The following is a 21167-nucleotide window of genomic DNA, read 5'->3' on the forward strand; positions in this document are numbered from 1 at the left end:
AGTGGAAAAACCAATTTGTTTAAGTCACCAGACTTTACTCCAATATTTAACCTGACTCTAGCAAAATTTAACTATATGAGCAACACCTTTTGTGAGAGGTATAAAATATTCAGTTATCTTTAGAACATTCCCTCTTAGTCATAAAATGTCTAGATCTAAGCCCCAAGCAGAAGTCTCCTGACAATGAAGGCATTTCTGAGCTTTGGACTAAGCCCAAGAATAAGATGTTTCCTTGAGAATTTAATAGGAGATTCCAAACAAGACACATTTAACTGATCATGATAATTCCAGTATAACTCATAAGGCTTAAACAGGTTAGATACGGACATAGGCACACATTTGGAGGTTCACCCAATGCCAGCTGGAATGTGAACCTGACATTCACCCATGAGGGAGAAAGAGAGCAGAATGTTGGTAACACCTGACTCCCTGATACGTAACTTGAGCAGTACCACGTACACCCTAGCAATTTGATTAATCTTTGGGAAGGCAACTTTGCCCAAATGAGGTACGTGCAAAAACATGCAGCACAAAATTAAGAGAGCAGACTGAGGCTTCAGCATAGGGGCTTCTCCTGCCTCAGTAGCAGCATCTTGCTGTTAGGAACAAACCACTATAGTATCTTTGCCAAGAAAATCCCAAATGGGGTCGCAAAGAGTCAAAAAGGACTGAAACAACTCAACAACAACAACAGGCATTACTGGTAGAGTGCAATACTGATTTGGAGTCAACAATGTTACCTGAAACTCAACAGGGAAACAAAGTGGCTATGACAAGGACTTTCCGGAGAGTGCAGTGATAATCCTATTCATTTCTGGACTGTGTTTGACATTTACGCCAAATAGCAATGTATATAAGGAACACGTATATTCCTTAACTATTCTTAGTAAGAGGAACCTTAGACTTCCAGTGCAGCTCCCATTTGTAACTTCTGCAAAGTACAGTGAACTTTCATCATTTATATCATTATATTATTTATACATAATATATCATATGGTATATAATTACACAATATGATGTGTTATATAATACATATTAAATAACATTAATAAAAATCATACAATTTTATAACACAGATCTAGGGCTAGAAGGAAAATCAGAGGTTACCTGGTCCAATTCTTTAATTTTTTATATGAGGAAACTAAGGCCTAGGAAGATAAGTGATTTGCCCAAGGTTACATAAATGACAGAGATGGGATTTGAACCTGGGTCCTCAGACCAAAGAAGCCAGCAGTCTTTCCACTGTAACGTTCTGCCTTCTTTTTGTTGTTGTTCAGTCTTTTCATTTGTGTACAACTCTTTGTGACCCCCATTTGGGGTTTTCTTGGCAAAGATACTGGAGTGATTTGCCATTTCCTGCTCCAGCTCATTTTACAGATGAGGAAACTGAGGCAAACAGGGTTAAATGACTTGCCCAAGGTCACACAGCTAGTAAATGTCTGAAGCTAGATTTGAATTCAGGAAGATGAGTATTCCTGACTCCAGGCCCTGCACTCAGTCCACTGTACCATCTAGTTGCCCCACTGCCTTCTTTAAGGTTTGCTTAAGATTACAAAGTGCTTTCTTCTACTTTAAGATTTGCGAAAGATTTTCTTCACAAAAGCCCTATGAAGTAAGTAATGCAAGACTTATAATTACGTTTTAGAGATGAGGAAATTGAGTCTCATAGAGGAAAAGTGTTTTGCCCACTGTCACTGTTAATAAGTGACAGAGTCAAGATTCAAATTCATGTCTCCTCACTTTAAGACCAGCATGCTGCCTTTAATGTACATCCATGTGACTCCCATCCACCAGTCCTATTTTTCTCTGAAGCAATCCAAACTAAGTCACAAAGATCACAGAACAGACAGAAAGTCTATCACTCTTTGGGCATAATAGGAACTTAGATATCTGAAGACAGTTATCATTTCCCCTCTTAGTCTCTCTTTCTTTTACTAAATTCCAAAAGTTCTTTCAAACACAATTTCCAGACTCCTTGCCATTCTGGTTGCCCTTCTCTGGATCAATCCTGGTCTGCAAGAGTCTTGAATTGAACACAAAACTCTAGATGTATTCTGACTAGCAAAAAGAGCAGTGGGAAGATTTCTATTAGGCTAACATAGTAACTAACAAGTCAACAAATTTTTATTAAGCACTTAGTATGTGCCCTTTTCCTAGAGGAAGAGGGGGAATATCTAGATAATGGCAGCTTAAAGGAGAAGTCAATATCCATGAGTATAGCCCCTGACTCCAAAGCAGCCCCTGTATTTTACCCTTATCTGACCTACTTGTGATCAGAATATTCAAAGGTGCTTGAGATGTTCAACCTGGATTACTGCATTTATTAATTGATTTCTATTTGCCAGGCAACTATCATATGCCAATCTCTAGTAGGCACTAGAGATACAAAACCAAAAATAATAACATAGTCTTTGCCCTCGAAGAGCTTACAATTTTCTAGGAGGAAATAAGTACACAAACAAGGAAACACAAAATACATCCAAAGCAAATTCAAAGTAATTAGTGGGGAGAGATCAACAGCAACTTAGAGAGCTCAGAACAGGCCTTATGTAAAAGGAGGCACTTGAACTGAGTCCTAGAGGATTTTAGAGATTCTCTAAGGCAGAGGTGAAGATGGAGCACATTCTAGGCAAGGGAGATGACCTGTGCAAAGACACAAATATGGGAAATGGACTGTTATATATAGGGAATAGAAAGTAAGCTCAGTTTGGCTGGAATATAGATGGTGGGAAGGAGAGTCTAATTATTCATGAAGTAATCAGCTGGACAGGTAAGTAGCATGACTATCCAAAGTCAGATCAGATAGGGGGTCAAAGCCAGGAGGATTGTAACAGCAGAGTATATAATCCTGGTCCCTTGCTCCTCCATATCAAGGTTTTAGTCCTTTACTAATATTCTTTCCCAGGATGAATTCCCATGGGCAATCCTCTTCTTTCTAAAGGACATTCAGGAAATTCCCCTTACCTGAACGGACATTTAGATCTCTGAGCTCTCAAACTTGGCAAACCCTGAGGTTAGTGCTACCCAGGAAATCTCCTTCCTCTGGCTAGAAGGCCAAATTCTAGCTCTCTGGGCTGTGCGCTCTCAATAAATTCTGTGAAAGGTAGTAGAATATAGTGGATAGAGAGCTGGTCTCAGAGTCAAGAAGACCTGAGTTCAGGTCCTCCCTGACAAATACTAGCTGTGAAATTAAGCAATTCACTTTACCCATCAATGCCCAACCCCCTCACCCCTTGAAGATAATAAGTTGTAGAACAGTTGCTGATCTGCATTGATAGGAGTTTCCTCATCACCTAACCTACCTAGATTGACGAAATCCCAAGTCTAGATTCTCCACCCCACCCCACCCCACCCCCAAGAAAAACACCTGTAGTGACATCAACAGAATATGAAACTTAGTCTCTGTTCCTTAAAATTCTGAATCTGGAGGAAGCTAGGTGGCTCAGTGGATAGAGCACTGAACCTGGAGTCAGGAGGACCTGAGTTCAAATCCAGCCTCAGACACTTGACACTTACTAGTTGTGTGACCCTGGGCAAGTCACTTAACCCTGATTGCCTCACCCAAAAAAAAATATTCTGAATCTGAGTAGTAGAGTCTACATATCTGAACAAAATAAAAAAGAAAGATTTTGATTACCACAGCCTTAGCTTAAAGGGAAACATTTAATACTTTTGAAGTTCCCCCTTGTCTTCTCTTTGCTTACCTCCCCCATGTGCATGTGCTCATGCACACACACATACACACACACACACACACACACACATATACACACACACATACACACACACACACACCTGGAAAAAGAATATGGGATAGAAATGAGGAAGAAAATGAGCTGCATGTAACCTTCTAAGAGTGTCTTCACATCTCAGGATAGGCCTAGAAAATGTGCCACTGCATCTAGTAAGTCCTGAAGTCTCCAGGAGCAGTCACTGTATACAAAGTTTTATAGACTGTAATGCTCCTTGAGAGCAGGGAAATTTTCATTTCCATCTTTGGTATCCCCAGAACCTAGTGTCCCTAGAACCAGTAGCACCAAGACAACATGGTATAGTGGATGAAGGGATAGCCTCAGAGTCAGGAAGACTTGTATTTAAGTCTTGCCTTTGACATATTCTGGCTGCATGACCCTGCCCTGGTCACTACACAGTAACCTCTCAATGCCCCTGAGCAACTGCCTAAAACAGTTGCCCATCTGTATTGGTGGAGGAAGTTCATTCAATGGGAATCCCTCTATAACAATTAAATCATGTATCTGTTCCAAAAGAAAAAATCCTCAGTCCCTTTTCCACAGGAGGCACTGAATGGCTATTAAATTGAAATATGTGTTGTGGGAGGTTACAAGTCGAGTAATAATGGTACTAAGGAGAGTTATTACACCGTCTTACCAGCTCCCACCCTTGTGTGTGGTGTCATTCCTTCCCAAATATATTTTCATTGGGCCATCATTTCTCCATAGTCACTCTCTCAGCTCCTCCCCTAAGGCATGGCTCAGTTTTTCTTTTAAGCCAGCTTGAAGAAAAAAAAAATAATGGGAAGAGTAAGTGACTGAGACTCACCTCTCATACTAGCCTATTTCAGTGTAACTTCCCCTAACCACAGCTGCTAATCTATCTGACTAGAAAAATCTGGGTTTAAATTTCTCTCTTTGTTCTGGGAAGATGAAAAATTGAATCAATAATTCCCTTGGATACAGCCCTGAGCCCCTAGCCCAGAAAACTGCTCTGGTCAATATATATTGTCATTACAACATCTATTTCTCTAATCTCTTCCCAGGCATTCCATTCCCACAATGCCTCTCTCTGTTACATTTGAATAATGAAACATTTAGATCAGTAATGCAATGGTTAACCACATTTCTCTTAAAAACCAACTTTAGGGGCAGCTATGTGGCACAGTGAATAGAGCACCAGCCCTGATTCAGGAGGATCTGAGTTCAAATCTGGCCTCAGACACGTAACACTTACTAGCCGTGTGACCCTGGGTAAGTCACTTAACCCCACTGCCTAGCCAAAAAGAAAAAAAAAAGAAAAGAAAAAAAAACAACTTAAAAGATAAGATGAATAGAAAGGCAAAAATAAAATTTAGTGAAACAGAAGTAAGTTTTGGAAATTGACATATGTTCTCCCATGAAAGAAGCAGAAGGGGAAGAGATATGTAGAGTAAGAAATCATCAGCCCTAAGTCTGTGTCTGCGAATGAGTTCAGAAAAAGAGGATCCTCCCAGACAGGCCTTATGGCCCTGGAGCTCTAAGCTGGCAACCTTCTCACAGCCCTGATCCCTCAACTTATTCTCCCAGTATTCTGTTTCCCTGTTTGTCAAGCCACTGTCTCTAGAATGCCTTCTTCTCTGCAGTTTCTCTTAGGCTTACCTCACTGCTGGTACTCTCACTCTCACATACTTACTCTCAATCACTGGGCTGCTCCCAAGTCTTCTGCCTTCATCTTCCCTTCAGGGTAGGAGGGGCTAGATTATCAGTCCAAAGCTGGCTCCAGTAAGTCACACAGCTCCCCAAGATATCAAATAAAGGAACTCTGGAGATTTTCCACTGACCATTGGTCATTCACGTGGAGAGTCCTGTTACACAAGGAAACAGAAGATAAGGTTTGCTTTCTAGTTGTCTATTGCCTAGTAGGGAAGACAGGGTGCACACACATGAAACAACTGAAGAACATTTGTGTGAAGCAACATATTCAGACATGTTTCTCTTTCTTCTCTTCAGCTTAGCTGGTTTTCAGCACTTTCTAAAGAGACAGGGACAGGTCACTATAACACGTTCAAATAACATTAGAAAGGCCAAGCATATCCTCTTTATGTTCTCCAGAAAGACATCATTGTTGGTCTTCTGTATTAGTGATTTAAAAGAGAGACCAGATGAGGCAGGAGAAGGAATTTGGGTGGTTTGGTATTTCTTCTTACAATCAATGTGTTGCAGTGGATAGAATTCTGCACTTGGAGTCAGGAAGACCTGAGTTCAAATTCTGCCTCAAATATTTACTTAGCTGTGTGACTCTGGGTAAGGCACTTAACCTCTCTAAGCCTCAGTTTTCTCATCTGCAAAATGGGGATAATAATAGCACTTGCCTCACAGGGTTGTTGTAAGGATCAAATAAGACAACCTTGTAAACCTTAAAGCACTACATGAATGTTAGCTATTATTATTAGAACCATAAGTAAATTATTTTCATGGGATATAGTCATTGATGAAAAATGACATGTAAGAAACCAAAAAAGGAAAGACACTTGTGAAAAAAGATGGCAAGGATCAAAACTTCTGATCCTTACCCTTATCAACAGCTTTCTGAGCTCAGTTCTCCAAGTAATCCTTTAAGATAAGTTGCACAATAGATGCCAATATGTCAGTAGATGTAAAGAGGGTTTCTTCACAAGAATTTCTCTACACCAATGAAATCACAGATTCATACAAAAAATAAATTCACTTCAGTCCAGACCCATGAATTCTGAATTAATGATTGAACTGCAAGGTCATCCTACCATCTCCTACTGTTCATTCTTTTCCCAGCTATCCCTCATACCTGGGATACTCCCCAGCCTCACCTGTACCTGTTAGTATCCCTGGCTTCCTGCAGTGCTAAGAACACTGGCATCACCTCTGGGAACCTTTTCTGATTCTCCTAGTTGTTAGGGCCTTCACCCTCTTCAAATTTCTTTGTAGCTCTGCCAAAGAGAAATAACTCCAGATGCCACCTGGCGCTACTTTCTGCCAATGAGGAAGCCCATGGGCTAGGCAGTATCTGAGGTTATTTTCTCTTAGCAGAACTTGTTATCAAATTGGTACCCAGGATACATCTTTATATTTATTTATCCATGTATATGTTGTATCCCTCAGGAAAATATAAGTTCACTGGAGTCAGAGATCATTTCATTTTTTGTTCTTGTATCACCAGTTCCTAGCACAGTGCCTTACCCAGAATAGACACTTAATATTTATTGAATTGAACTAGTGGGATATAAATTAGCAAAGCTTTATGGGATTTGCCTTTGACCTATGGTATAATCATGGAATCATTTATTCTTTTCCTTTGAGAATATTTTTAAATGTTTTGCTATTCTCTGGGTGTTTTCAATTCTAGGACAAAGCTAATACAGCATTATCAACTTGGACTTTGCTCAACCTCAGATATAAAAGGGGAGAGATGGAAGTGCTAGGTCCAACACCATCACTGTGTCTAAGCTCTCGAGACATGGAGGTGCACAGATGTCTTGCTCTTCTGCTTATCCTACTGAGCCATGTTGCCTGCCCTCCTGTCTCCAGGACAAAGAGAAGCTTTAATAAGTTGCTTGTGATTTCCTTTGATGGGTTTCGCTGGAACTATGATCAGGACATTGACACACCTAACATGGATCTCCTTGTAAGGGAGGGAGTGAAGGCCAAGTATCTCACTCCACCATTTGTCACCATGACGTCTCCATCCCATTTCACCACCATCACTGGTAAGTTCTGATCCTTCAGCCAAGGGGGACTTTTTTTTTTAAGTAAGTGAAACCACAAGGCCCATGTTAACATTCTCCTTCCTGATTTTCTGTCATTTTTCAGTCACATTCAACTCTTTGTACCCCAATTGGGGTTTTCTTGACAAAGATATTGGAGAGGTTTGCTATTTCCTTCTCCAGCTCATTTTATAGATGAGGAAACAGGCAAACAGGGTTAGATGACTTACCTAGGGTCACACAACTAGTAAGTGTCTGAGGCCAGATTTCAACTCAGGAAAATGAGTCAGTCTTCCTTGACTCCAGACCTGGCACTCTATCCATTTTGCCACCTAGCTGCCCTATCCTTCCTGAAAAAATGTATCTAATTCCCAAACAGCTATAGTACTAGAAGACTATGATAGCCTGTTCATCTCAAAAATATTATTACTTGAATAATTATTATTTAATTTATTATAATAAATAGATAATATAATAGATAATAATGCAGTTATGGTATTATATTAATAATTATTTAATTATTAATAATTATTATTAATTGAATATTTACCCTAGTAGGTATGGGATGTAAGTGCTGTGCCTGAAACTCAATTTGCATGTATCACTGCACTGTGAGGGATACATAAAGAAGAGTTTAGCATTCATGGGATCATAGACTTAGAATAAGAAGGAACTTTAAGCAGCCAATTCCCTCAATTTACAGATGAGGAAAATGAGGACCAGTAAAGTTAAGTAAGTTACCCATGGTCACATAAGTAGTATCAGAAGTGAAACTGGAATCCAGGCCTTCTGACTCTAGACCCAGTGTCCTTTCCTTTACAGCATGTAAATTCCTCAGACATCTAAATTTGACACACTACTGCTATTGCACTAGCCTTATCGCCACTTATGTAGTCAACGAGACATGGAGGTGCACAGGTCTAATTCAGGCCCTTGCCCCCTCTCTTCTGGCCTATGGTGATAGCCTTCTAACTGCTCTCTTTACCTCTAGTTTCACCTCCACCAATATAGCCTTCACACAACTGCCAAAATCATCTTGCTGAGACAGATCTAATCATATCACTCCCATGCTCAAAAGTCTTATGTGGCTCCTTACTACCTCTAGGGTAAAATATAAGTTTCTTGGCACAGTATTTAAAGGCTTTTGCCATCTGGAGTCATCTTCCTTTTTCAGATTTCTCTCCTAGTATTTCCATGGCTTCATACACTAAACTAAACTGCTCCCTACACTCACCAGGTCATCTCCTGCCTCCACGTATTTGCACAGATCATCTTACATGCCTGGAATCCACACCCTCCTCAAGTCACTTTCTCTCAATACTCATCTTTTCTTCAAGGATCAGTTCAGGTGCCACCACCTTCAAGAAGGATTCCCTGATGTCCACAGTAGTTAATTTTCTTTCTTTCCTCAAATTGCACAGTATGTACTCATATGCGTGCATATTATATCACCTAGCATAGTATCTTGTACTTAATAAAAGTTTATTAAACTGAATTTAATTAAAGGAATCTTTGGGGAACATGAGCCTAAAGATTAGGAATAGATCCATGCACAATCCAATACAAGGCATTAATAAAGCTAAGGGTGCTGCCATCATTACACTGGGGATTGGCTACCTCAGGCAAATATACAGGACTCTGAACTATTCTTTAAAAAATAAAATATAAAAAATAAAAAACAAATAAAATCTTTATCCCTGGATGAGCTGTGTAATTCCATAAATAGACCTGGAAGATGCAGTAAGGTAATGTTATAAGAAGTCTTCCTCCAGGAATTAGAAAAGAGTAACCAAAGGAGATACTTGCCAGTTTATTGTCTGAAGAAGTCTGCAGGGGAGCCATTTATGAAGCCAAGGTAATATTTGTTGAGCCAGAGTCTTCTGCAACTAAAGTTTTCTAGGAAGAAATGAAGTACTTTTCAATGCTACATCAAGTCTTTCACGTTTTCAGGTAGCTATTTGCCCATCGAAGCAGTAACTTGCTAAAAAGCCCTTTCATGGAGAGAAAATTAATGCTATTTCCCAAAGGATTGAACTTGGGATCAGGTAGAAAATGGCACCTGCAGAGAATCTGGATGTCTTGGAGGAAAGAATGTGCTAGGCACTGACATTAAATAGTAAACTTGCTTTTTGGTGCCATCCCCTGAAATTTTCCATTGGGAAGAAAAACAGCAAAGAAAAATTAAGAATTTGCCCAAATGGAAAGAAATACCTACTATTCCTCTAACCCCAAACAGCGTTTGGTTTAAATGAAGGGAAGGCCTAAGGAGAGGCAGCATGGCATAGTGGAAAGGGAACTAATCTTGTCAGAAAGACCTGGAGTTAAAGTCCCACTGATGATACAGATTTGATGTTTGACCATGGGTAAATCACTTAGCTGGTCAGTGCCTCCAGAAGGCTAAGGCTTTATGGCACTACTGAATTGCACATTAGCATGATCTGCATTGGTGGGGGAAGCTTCCATACTGGGTGATCCATGTTCTGTGTTAATGAGGGAGTTTCCACACTGCAAACTCTCCACGCTGATTAAATTACAGGTCTTCCCCTCCCTCCACCTCCACTCTCAGATTCCTCCAGGGTTCCAAAGTCCACAAGTGAGAATTATTAATACATTCCAATAATGAAACTATGACCACCCCAGACTTATCAGAACTCACTGCTATTTATCTTCATGAACAGGACTAAAGCCAACCTCTGTCTGACCCTAATGTGAAAAAGAATAAGCTGTAATAGGAAAAATAATGGATAAAAATTGGCACTGTCAGTACCCTAAGACCTAGTCAGATGCCAGTAGATAGGCTTGACACAGACAATGATAAAACTGGCCCTCTGTTCTTGATTAATAATTAACCATTTTCCTTGCAAATACCTTCTGTCAGTTTTAAAGAGGGAAAAAGAGCTGATAAGGAAAAGAGTTTCACCATATTGTTTCACATTTATCAGCATACAGGAAATAAACGGCATCAATAAAAGACCCTACTGAGTATACCAGAAGCCAAGTGGCTAATAAGCAGGGGTATTACATTCAAATGATCCCTAAAGCCCATGCCCCAAATGTTACAGTCTGGAATAAGTGAGGCTGGTGATAAGTCATATTCCCAAGGGATAGTGGTGACTTCTGGACAAGATTCTACACAGTGCAATGATCTAAATCTGAGTCTTAGCCTTTTCTGTGTCCTGGGCCCCTTGGTCAGACCCCTGCCCAAAATAATGTTTTTAAATGCATAAAATAAAATGCACAGAAATACAAAGGGAGCCAAAGGTTAGTGAAAACAAAGATGTAATTTTTTTCCCATCCAAGTTCATGGGCCTCCTGGAATTGACCCCAGGGATCTGTAGACTTCAAGTTAAGAACTGCTGATCTAGCCAAACTAAGTGGATCTGCAGGCCCTTCCTAAATCTAGTTCATTTAAGCCGCAGCTGGAATCCAGACCCAGTTAAACACATGCCACAGGCCCAGGAATAGTTCAAAGGCTTCAGAGCAGGTCAAACAAGGAGACAGTTGACCCAAAACCAGCTTTTGCTTTTACAACGACAAAGTTCACAAACCTTGCAGGGGATTTAGTCATAAAAGCACAAGTACCTATTTTTCAAAACTTTTATACCTGTTATTTTCTGATTTCATTTGGCAGTGATCTTACAGGAGAGGTAAAATAAGCTCATTATCTCCATTTTACCAATGGGGAAACTGAGGCAGTGAAGTGAAATGCCTTGATCAATGCTATGGTTAGTTAATGATAAGACTATAGTTCAGATCTCCTGATTTCCGGGCCAAGATTCTTCTCACTAGAGCAGCTGTTCTTAACCCGGTTTCTTAATATATTGATAATTACATTTCAATATAACTGACTTTCCCTGTGATCCTATGTATTTTATTTTATGTATTTAAAAACATTATTTCTGAAAAGGGGCCCAAGTGGTCCATGGCATAAAAGAGGGTAAGAGCTCCTTTCTTAGAGCAAACTATTTGAGGTAGCACCTGACCAGTACCTCCAAAAACACAATAGTTCAGGGGAATTTGAGAGCCCCTAGAGGAATGAGGTTCAAGTTCATTGTCAAACTAAAACGCAGCAGCCATGTCCTTCTACTCATTAAGACACTGCCAGGACCATCTCCAAAGAGGGGAAGCTGCTACAAACAACATAGAGCTCACTCACTCTTCACATGTGTCCCCAAGAAAAACATATTCTTCCTATAATAGCCTCTCAAGACTCTAGAACACCCATCCCACTTTCCCTTCCAACTTCCCATGTCACCTCAGAGAGTTCACTTGTTTCCTATTTACATTTCCACAAAAGGAATGCAAGAGATGAAGCTGAGTCCCATCATAAGCATGAAGTACTAAGTCTAGAAACTTGCAGACAGCACGCATAATTGAGATAAATTACATCTACATGGTAAGAAGGGCAGTGTTGCATAATGGATAGAGAGTCAACCTTAGAGTCAGGAAGACCTAGGTTCAAGTCTTACCTCTTACATGTACTAACTATTTGACCCTCAGTAAGTTCCTTAATGTCTCAATGTCCCAGTCTTTGTGGTAGAGAGTGTTTCAGTAAAAGTTCCCTATAACAGTGAAATCATAGTTCTTGTCCAAAATATGCATATATATATATATACAAACATATATATTACATATATATGATATTGAAAGGCATTAGAAAGGCTACACTATCCAATAAGATCTTCAGGTAGCAATTAAACTACATTACCACGAGGATCAATAAATCAACAAGTATTTATTAAGCACTTATTATGTACCATGCACTGTTTGACATTGAGGATTCTACTACAACGAATGAAACAATTTTTGTTCACAAAGAACTTACATTCTAGGGTTTCTTCTAACTCTAAGATTCTCTGATCTCCCCTCTACTCTATCACAATGTAATTCTACTATTAACAATGCATTCCTTTAAGTCAAAGCACCACCACCTAGCATCCTCTTTAAAAATACATATACCTTAATGTGAGAAGGAATAAACTGTAACAGGAGGTGGGGAGGGGGAGTCAGATCTGAGATCTCATTGAAATAGATTATTTCCAGTGAGGAAATTTTCTCTGCCAATGCAAGTGGACACCCATTCTGTAATATATATATAGTCTCAGAGTTGCCTGGGAACACTGAGAGGTTATGTAATTCACCTAGTGCCACAAAGACAGTATATGTCAGGAGTAACACTTGAAAACAAACCTTCCTGGCATCAAGGCTGGCTCTCCAACCACTACCCTATTTTAAATAAAAATTGGTATTTCTTCAAAAGGGTAACACATTGGATTCTTCTCAGTTGCTAATACCTGAGTGTGATTTGGTTTATGATGTCTAATTGAAATGCTGACACTGAAATAATGAGAATACTGATAGAGGAAGAAGGAAGATCCTCTTGTAGCATGCCATACTGCTAAGAGAGGGCAGGTCTGAATAAGATTTAGCCCTGAAAGACAAAGGACACTGAGTGTCCAGAAGTGAGGGAAATGAGGGGCAGCGGTAATGAGCGTAAGGACATTTAAAAGGGGGCAGAAAGTACTGAGAATGGACTTAGAAACTTCACAGTTTTCACTAACATTGTCCCTGCCTTGCCCCCTCAGTATAGGACTGAGCACAGCATTTAGGATCTAAAATTCAGCAGCACATTACTTGACCCCAAGAAATGAGAATTTGGTCCAATGGAAATTTAACATTGACTGCTTATAGTGCACAAGTGCTTACTTACCCAGACCCACTGTCTACCTCAAATATAGATCTGGGAAATTTGCCTTCTCTACAACACTGGTCTTCCAGTGAGCTGTCTAAATTCCTCTCAGGTCTCTCTAGAGTGAGAAGCAATTCTCTGTGGATTAGCAGCCCATTTTCCTAGCTTAATATCTCTCTATTTTGTCTCTGCCTCCGTCCCTCTCTTTCTTGAAAGGCTGTAGTTACTGCTCCATCACTGGTAATGACAATGAACATTTTTGCAATCTCAGTTTTTATTATAAAGTGATTGAGGATCAGTAAGGATAAGTTATGCCACTGAAACTAAGGAAATCCTGTCAAGCAAATGGTGTGTGGATAGAAAGTTTTATTGTAGCAGCCTGTATTTTTCTCCCCCAATGAATCAATTGGAAATAAGAAGCTATCACCTCTCTGTTTCAGACAAAAGCTATCAAAAGTATAGGCAGTGATATTATAATTTTACCAGTGACAATTTCAGCTCCAGCCGAAGAGATGAGATGCCCCAGAGGTGAAAAGGGGAACATGACATAACTAGACAAGGGCCAAGAGTAATAAAAGTAAGGTCCTTTCTACCCAGGCTTATCTTGTATCAATCTCATACAATTTCTACTTGCTTGGGATGACATATCTGTAGAGAAAAAAGTAGCTTCTAGTGGCCAAGTATTAAGTCATTCCCAGTTGCTCTGGGCCACTCCTAAAAATAAATGATCATTGTATGGAGGGACAGAAACTTAAAATGAAGACAGGTTTGATTTCCTTGGGCTTTTTGTACTTTGGTCTGGCTCTCTCTCTCTGTCTCTGTTTCTGTCTCTGTCTCTCTTTAGAGAACTGTTCTTTCTGAATCACCAGTAACACCATACTAACTTATACCAATGGTCTATCCAGTCCAGTATTCTGACTCTGATAGTTAGGTTTTGTGAAAGATTATGGTTTGCCTCCATAACTTCAACTTTAAAAAGATAGGGATGTCTCCAAAGAGATCAAAGGAAGAGAAAAGACATGTGTAAATATGTATACAGTCAATCTCATTATTTGTGGATTCTGTATTTGTAAATTCACCTTCTTGCTACAATTTATTTGTAACCCCAAAATCAAACTTTTATGGTCATTCATGAACATGCAGAGAGTGGCAAAAAATTGGAGTTGCCAGACATGTTCCTTCCCAGCTGAGTTTGAACAAGGCAATGCTCTGCCTTCTTGTTTCAGCTCTTATATTGTAAACAAGTGTCCTTTCTGTGGTCTATTTAGTGCCACATTTCTCGCATTTTTGTGCTTTTTGTGGTGATTTCACTGTTTAAAATGGCCCCCAAGCATAGCGTTGAAGTGCTCTCTAGTGATCCTGTGTACACAAAGGCTGTGATGTGCCTTATGGAGAAAGTACATGGGTTAAATAAGCTTTATTCAGGCATGGTGTTATAGTGCTGTTGGCCATGAGTTCAATGTTAATGCTTCTACAGTATGGTACATCCAGAAAAAGAAAGAGAAAATTTACCAGTCTGTATGAGAGAATGCTCCAAAAAGTGCTAGAGTAGATGTTGTGACCAGAAACTTGCATGAACCTAACTGTATTTCCCCTAGGAGCAATGGTTCAGTATTTGTGAATTCAGTGTTTGCGGCAACTTTATAAAACTACCACAAATGACAAGGATCAACTGTACAAAATATTTATATCAGCTCTTCTTATAGTAGCAAAGAATTGGGAACTAACGGGTTACCCCTCAACTGGGGAAAGGCTGAATAAATGATGATATATGAATGTAATGGAATATAATTGTATCATAAGAAATGATGAAAGGGACAGTTTCTTTTTTCTTTCCCAAAGTATTTTTTTAATATTTGCTTTAATTTTTTTTCTTGCATTTGAGTTCCAAACTGTTTCCCTCTCTCCTTCCCAACCTTGAACTACAGAAGGCCAATATTTGACATAGATATACATATGTTTGTGTGTGTGTGTGTGTGTGTATGAAACTATATAATATGTAGTTCCATATGTTGGTTCTTTCTCTGGAAGTAGATAATATCTTCCTTTGTAGGTCATTTGTACTTGATTTGAATATTCATATAACTCAGAATAGCTTAGTCATTCACATTTACTCTTTTAACAATATTATTGTCACTGTATACAATATTCTCTTGGTTCTACTCATTTCACTCCTCACTATTTCAGGCAAATCTTTCCATGTTTGCCTAAAATCAACATGTTAATCCTTTCTAATAGCACAATAGAATTCTGTCACAATCATATACTACAGCTTATTCAGCCATTCTCCAATTGATGGGCATTCCCTCAATTTCCAGTTTTTTGCCACTACAAAGAGAGCTACTATAAATAATTTAGAACATATAGGTTATTTTCCTTTTCCCCTGATCACCTTGAGAAACAGACTTAGCAGTGGTATTGCTGGTCAAAGGGCATATACAGTTCATAATTCTTTGGGCATAATTCCAGATTGCTCTCCAAAATGGTTAGATCAGTTCAGTTCCACAACAGTGTATTAGTGTCCCAATTTTTCCACATCCCCTCCAACATTATCATTTTCCCTTTCTATCATTTTAGCCAGTCTGATAGATGTGAGATGGTATTTCATGGTTGTTTTAATTTGCATTTCTCTAATCAATAATGATTTAGAGCATTTTTCATATGACTACATATAGCTTTGATTTTTTTCCTCCAAAAATTTCCTGTTCATATCCTTTGACCATTTATTAATTGGGGAATGACTCATATTCTTACAAATTTGAAAAAGTTCTCTATATATTTGAGATATGAGGCCTTTATCCAAGAAACTCTCTATAAAATTTTTTCCCAGTTTTCTGCTTTCCTTCTAATCTTAGCTACATTGGTTTTATTTGTACAAAAACTTTTTGATTTATGTAATTAAAATTATCCATTTTACATCTCACAATGTTTTCTGTATCTCATTTATTCATAAAATCTTCTCCTATTCACAAATCTGATAGGTAATATGTTCCATGTTCTTCTAATTTATTTATCTCCCTTTATGTCTAGGTAATATTTCTGTTTCAACCTTATCTTAGTAAATGGTATAAGATATTGGTGTAGACCTAGTTTCTGCCAGACTGCTTTCCAGTTTTCCCAAAAATTTTTACCAAACAGTGAATTTTTATTCTTATTTTTAACCAAAAGCTTAAATCTTTACATTTATCAAACACAAGGTTACTATAATCATTTATTACTGTATGTTGTATATCCACTCTATTCCACTAATCTACCATTCTATTTCTTAGCCAGTACCAGATAGTTTTGATAATTACTACCTTATAATACAGTTTAAGATCTGGCACTGCCTCTTTCTCTATTTTATTGATGTAAACATTTAGAAGTATAAATTTTCCTTCAATTGCTACTTTTGCTGTATCCCATAAGTTTTGCTATGTTATCTCACTGCTATCATTCTCTTTAATGACATTACTTATTGTTTCTATAACTTGTTCTTTAGTACACTTATTCTTTAATATTGGGTTATTTAGTCTCTAATTAATTTTAATCTATGTTTCCATGATCCTTTTTAAAATTCAATTGTTATTGCATTAATACCTGAAAAATATACATTTAATATTTCTGCTTTTCTGCATCTAACTATAATGTTTTTATGGCCTAATATATGGTCAATTTTTGTAAAGGTGCCACATAACACTGAGAAAAAGACAGACAGACAGAGAAAGACAGAGAAAGAGAGAGAGAGAGAGAGAGAGAGAGAGAAAGATTCCTTTCTATTCCCATTCAATTATCTCCAGATGTCTGTCACATCTAGCTTATCTAAGATTCTATTAATCTCCTTGACTTCTTTCTTATTTTTTTTGTTAGATTTATCTAGTTCTGAGACAGAAAGGTTGAAGTCCTCTACTATTATAATTTTGCTATTTCCACCTGTAATTCATTTAGCTTTTCCTTTAAAAATCTGAATGTTATAGCACTTGGTGCATATATGTTTAGTATTTATATTACTTCATTATCTATGGTACCTTTTAACATAATGTAGTTTCCCTGCTTATCTCTTTTAATTAAAATTATTTTAGCTTTAACTTTGTCTCAGATCATGATTGCTACCCCGGTTATTTTGTTTTTGTTTTTGTTTTTTTTTACATCAGCTGATGTGTAATAAATCCTACTCCAGTCCTTTATTTTTACTATATGTGTGTGTCTCATTTTTAATGTGTTTCTTGTAAACAAAATATTGTTGGTTTCTGGTTTTTGATCCATTCTGCTATCCATTTCTGTTTAATGGGTAAGTTCATCCCATTCACATTCAAAGTTATAATTACTAGTTGTGTATTTCCCTCTATCCTATTTTTCCTTGTTGTTTATCCTTCTCTCTCTCTCTCTCTCTCTCTCTCTCTCTCTCTCTCTCTCTCTCTTTCTCTCTCTCTCTCTTTCTCTCTGTCTCTGCCCTATCACTCATTAGCAATCTAATTTACTTCTGATCATTGCCTCTGTAATCTGCACACTCTTCTAAGAGTCCCTTCTTATCCTACCCATTCCTTATCTTTGCCCTCCTATTTCTCTCTAAGTTAAGAAGGCATTTACACCCCACTAAATGTATATGTTAGTCCTTCTTTAACCCAATTCCAATGAGGATAAGTTTCCTTCACTATCCGCCCTCCACACTATCCTCCCCTCCACTGTAATACTTCTTCTATTCACACTTCTTTTATGGGAGATAATTTGCTCCATTTTACCTCTCCCTACCAAATCTTATTTTTTAGTATTATCCCATCATAATGAATTCAACCCCAAACCTTCTATCTATGTATACTCTTTCAAACTACTCTAGTAATGATAACATTCTTAAGAGTTACAAATATCATTTTCCCACATAAGATGTAAACAGTTTAATCTTATTAAATCCCTTATAATTAGTCTTTCATGTTTACTTTCTTATGTTTCTCCTGATTCTTTTAAGTCAAATCTTCTGTTCAGTTGTGGTCTTTTCCTCAAGAATACCTTAAAGTTCTTTAGTTCAGTAAATATCCATTTTTTCCCTTGCAAGATTATAGTCAGCTTTGCTGGGTAGGTTATTCTTGGTTGCAAACCCAGGTCCTTTGCTGTTCAGAATATTGTATTCCACACCCTTTGGTCTTTTAATGTGGAAGCTGCTAAATCTTAAGTTATCCTGATTGTAGCACCAAAATATTTAAATTGTTTCTTTCTAGTTGCTTATAATTTTTGCTCCTTGACCTGGAAGCTTTGAGACCTAGCTACAATATTCCTGTGAGTTTTCATTTTGGGATCTCTTTCAGGTAGTTATTAGTGGATTTTTTTTTAAATTTCTACTTTACCCTCTAGTTCTAGAACTTCAGGGCAATTTTCCTTAATAATTTCTTGAAGGATAGTGTCTAGATTCTTTTTTTATCCTAAACTTCAGGTAGTCTGACAATTTTTATATTATCTCTCCTCAATCTGTTTTCCAGGTCAGTTGTTTTTCTAATGAGATGTTTCACATTCTCTACTATTTTTTCATTCTTCTGATTTTGTTTTATTATTTCTTGATGTCTTATGAAGTCATTAGCTTCCCCTTCCCCAATTCTAATTTTTAAGACATTATTTTCTTTGTGAAGTTTTAAATCTCTTTATCTAATTGGTTCACTTTCTTTTCAAAATTTTCTTGCTTTTCTTGCATTACTCTTATTTGTTTTCCCAATTTTTCATTAATCTCTCTTGTTTGATTTTTAAAGTCCTTTTAAGCTCTTACAAAAATTCTTTTTCAGCTTGTGACCATTTCACATTTTTCTTTGAAGCTTTATCTTTATCTTGAAGTTTCATCTTTTTTCTGAGTTTGAACCCTGATCTTCTCTATTATCATAATAGCTATCTATTGTCAGAATTTTTCTCTTTTTTTTCACTCATTTTAATGGCCTATATCTTTGCTGTTAACTTTATGGTAGTGTTGAGCTATACTCCCAGGGTATGGGAGATATCCCAGGATTCAGGTTTTTCATTGCTATTGTTTTCTGAGCTCTATCTGGGGGCCTTTGACCTCTTGATTCTTCCAGGGTTCTACAATCCAAGGCTAGGTATGGTCACAGGTCCTCCAGTTCACACCTTGGTCTATAAGTGACCACAGGTACTCCTCTCCACCCCTGAGCCTTGACCAGGACTCCCAGCTCTGCTGCAGCCACTAAGGGTCTACTCCCTATGGTCCCTCAAGCAGCTGCAAGCAGATGCTCACCCCTCTGCTGTAGAAGAAAAACCAGTGATTCTTCTCTCCTGCAAATGACCACAACCGGCAGGGCCATCACCCTTCTGTGACTGTCTGAGCCCCAATACCATCCCTAAGGCTGCTGAAACAGCTGCTCCCAGGGCTTGCTGTTTGTTGACTTGCCAGTATCTGCCCAGAGATACATGCACTTCAATCAGGCCAAACCACCATCCCCAGAGGTCAATCTTTCCTAATGTCCTCCCAAGTTGTCTTAGGCTGGACAACTGCTTTATCCTGACTTTTAATTATTTCTTTTGCTCTAAAATTTACTTTGAGACATTATTTTAAGTTGGGGGGAGGTTAGAGAACAAGGTAGTTTCCTGCCTTATTTCACCATCTTCCCACAATTCCCTAATCCTGAAAGGGAGTTTCAAAGAAAACTGGGAATACTTGTATGAACTGATTCAGAGTAAAGTTGGTAGAACCAGGAGAACAATTTAGACAACAATAACAACATTGCAAATGCAAAAAAAGAAAAACTTTGAAAAACTTTAGAATGTCGATCAGCACAATGACCAATCATGCATGGTTCAAGAAGAACAATGCTGAAATATAAGAGGTGATGGAGTCAGGGTACAGAATAAGACATATGTTTTTGGTTGTGGCCAATGCAGGGATTTGTTTTTCTTAACAATTTATATGTGAGATCTTCAAAACAACCTTGTGATTCAGGCACTATTATTATCCCCATTTTATAGTTGAAGAAACTGAGGCAAACAGAAGTTAAATGACTTGTCCAGAGTCACACAGCTAGCAAGAGTGAAGCTAGATTTGAACTCAGGTCTTCCTGACTCCAGGTCAGTGTTTCATCTACTGTGCTATTGAGCTGTCTTGATAGATGAGTCAGAAAAGTTCCACAGGAGCTAAAAGGCCAACAGGCCATAAATGTCTCCACATGCATCATAGGAGAAAACAAGGGAATTATACTCAGACGATAAGCTAGGAATATGTGTATGTTTGTATGTTTGTACATATACATACATATAACATATTTTATATATCACAGACATGTATGTATATATATAAAATGTATATGTACACACATATAAATTTGAAAAAACCAAAAATCAAAGCTTATTAATTTTAAAATGAGGGGGAGGAGAAAGAGGGAGAGACAGACAGACACACAAACAGACAGAGAGAAAGGAGTCCCCAAAAGGGAAGGTAAGAGAGATAAAGATTAAAATAAATTAAATACATTGTCCTGCCTGTAAAGCCTTAGAAGAAACTGTTAGAAACCTACCTAGACAAAGCAGTAAAAACTACTCAGCTAGCACACTATTCCAAGAATGGCTCTTCCATACTTAAAAAAAAAAAAAAGCCCAGAAAGATTTCAAAACAAAAGTTAACTGAATAAAGAAAACCACAGACTGGCAGAAGGAAGGAATCCCTTAAGAACCAGCCATTTCCATGAGGAAAAAAAATGGAACTATAAAAGAAAATGATGAAAAGATTGAGACCAGAACCTAAGAAAAAGTTAAGGAACTGGGATTATTCAAGCTGGAAAAAAAAAGTCATAATAACATCTTCAAGGCTCTCAAGAACCAAAGAATGATTAACAACTGTCCTCATCTCCACTGAGGCCAGAACAAAAACAGGGCTGGCACTTGTAGCAGGAGGCACTACTACTTGGGGTAAAAATGGAAGTGGGAATTATAAGGAGTAAGAGGATGGTCTGAGTGAGAGGATTCCATCAAGTGAGACAAAAAGCTATTTCCAAAGGTTGAGGAAGCACAGTAGAAAGTGTGCTAGATTTGGAGTCAGAGGGCCCAGGGTCAAATCCT

The 21167-nt window shown here is 38.1% G+C and overlaps 1 protein-coding gene across 1 annotated transcript in view; it reads left to right on the forward strand.

The window, feature by feature from the left end:
- The first annotated feature begins 7206 nt into the window (after window positions 1–7206).
- The window catches only part of LOC114025860, a 32696-nt gene continuing 18735 nt past the window's right edge, over window positions 7207–21167 (forward strand). The window contains 1 exon segment of the mRNA XM_027839381.1: window positions 7207–7452. Coding sequence (XP_027695182.1) covers window positions 7207–7452 — 246 coding nt within the window.

Source organism: Vombatus ursinus, unplaced genomic scaffold, assembly GCF_900497805.2.
Source record: "Vombatus ursinus unplaced genomic scaffold, bare-nosed wombat genome assembly UNPS02014832.1, whole genome shotgun sequence".
Classification (NCBI taxonomy): Eukaryota; Metazoa; Chordata; class Mammalia; order Diprotodontia; family Vombatidae; genus Vombatus; species Vombatus ursinus.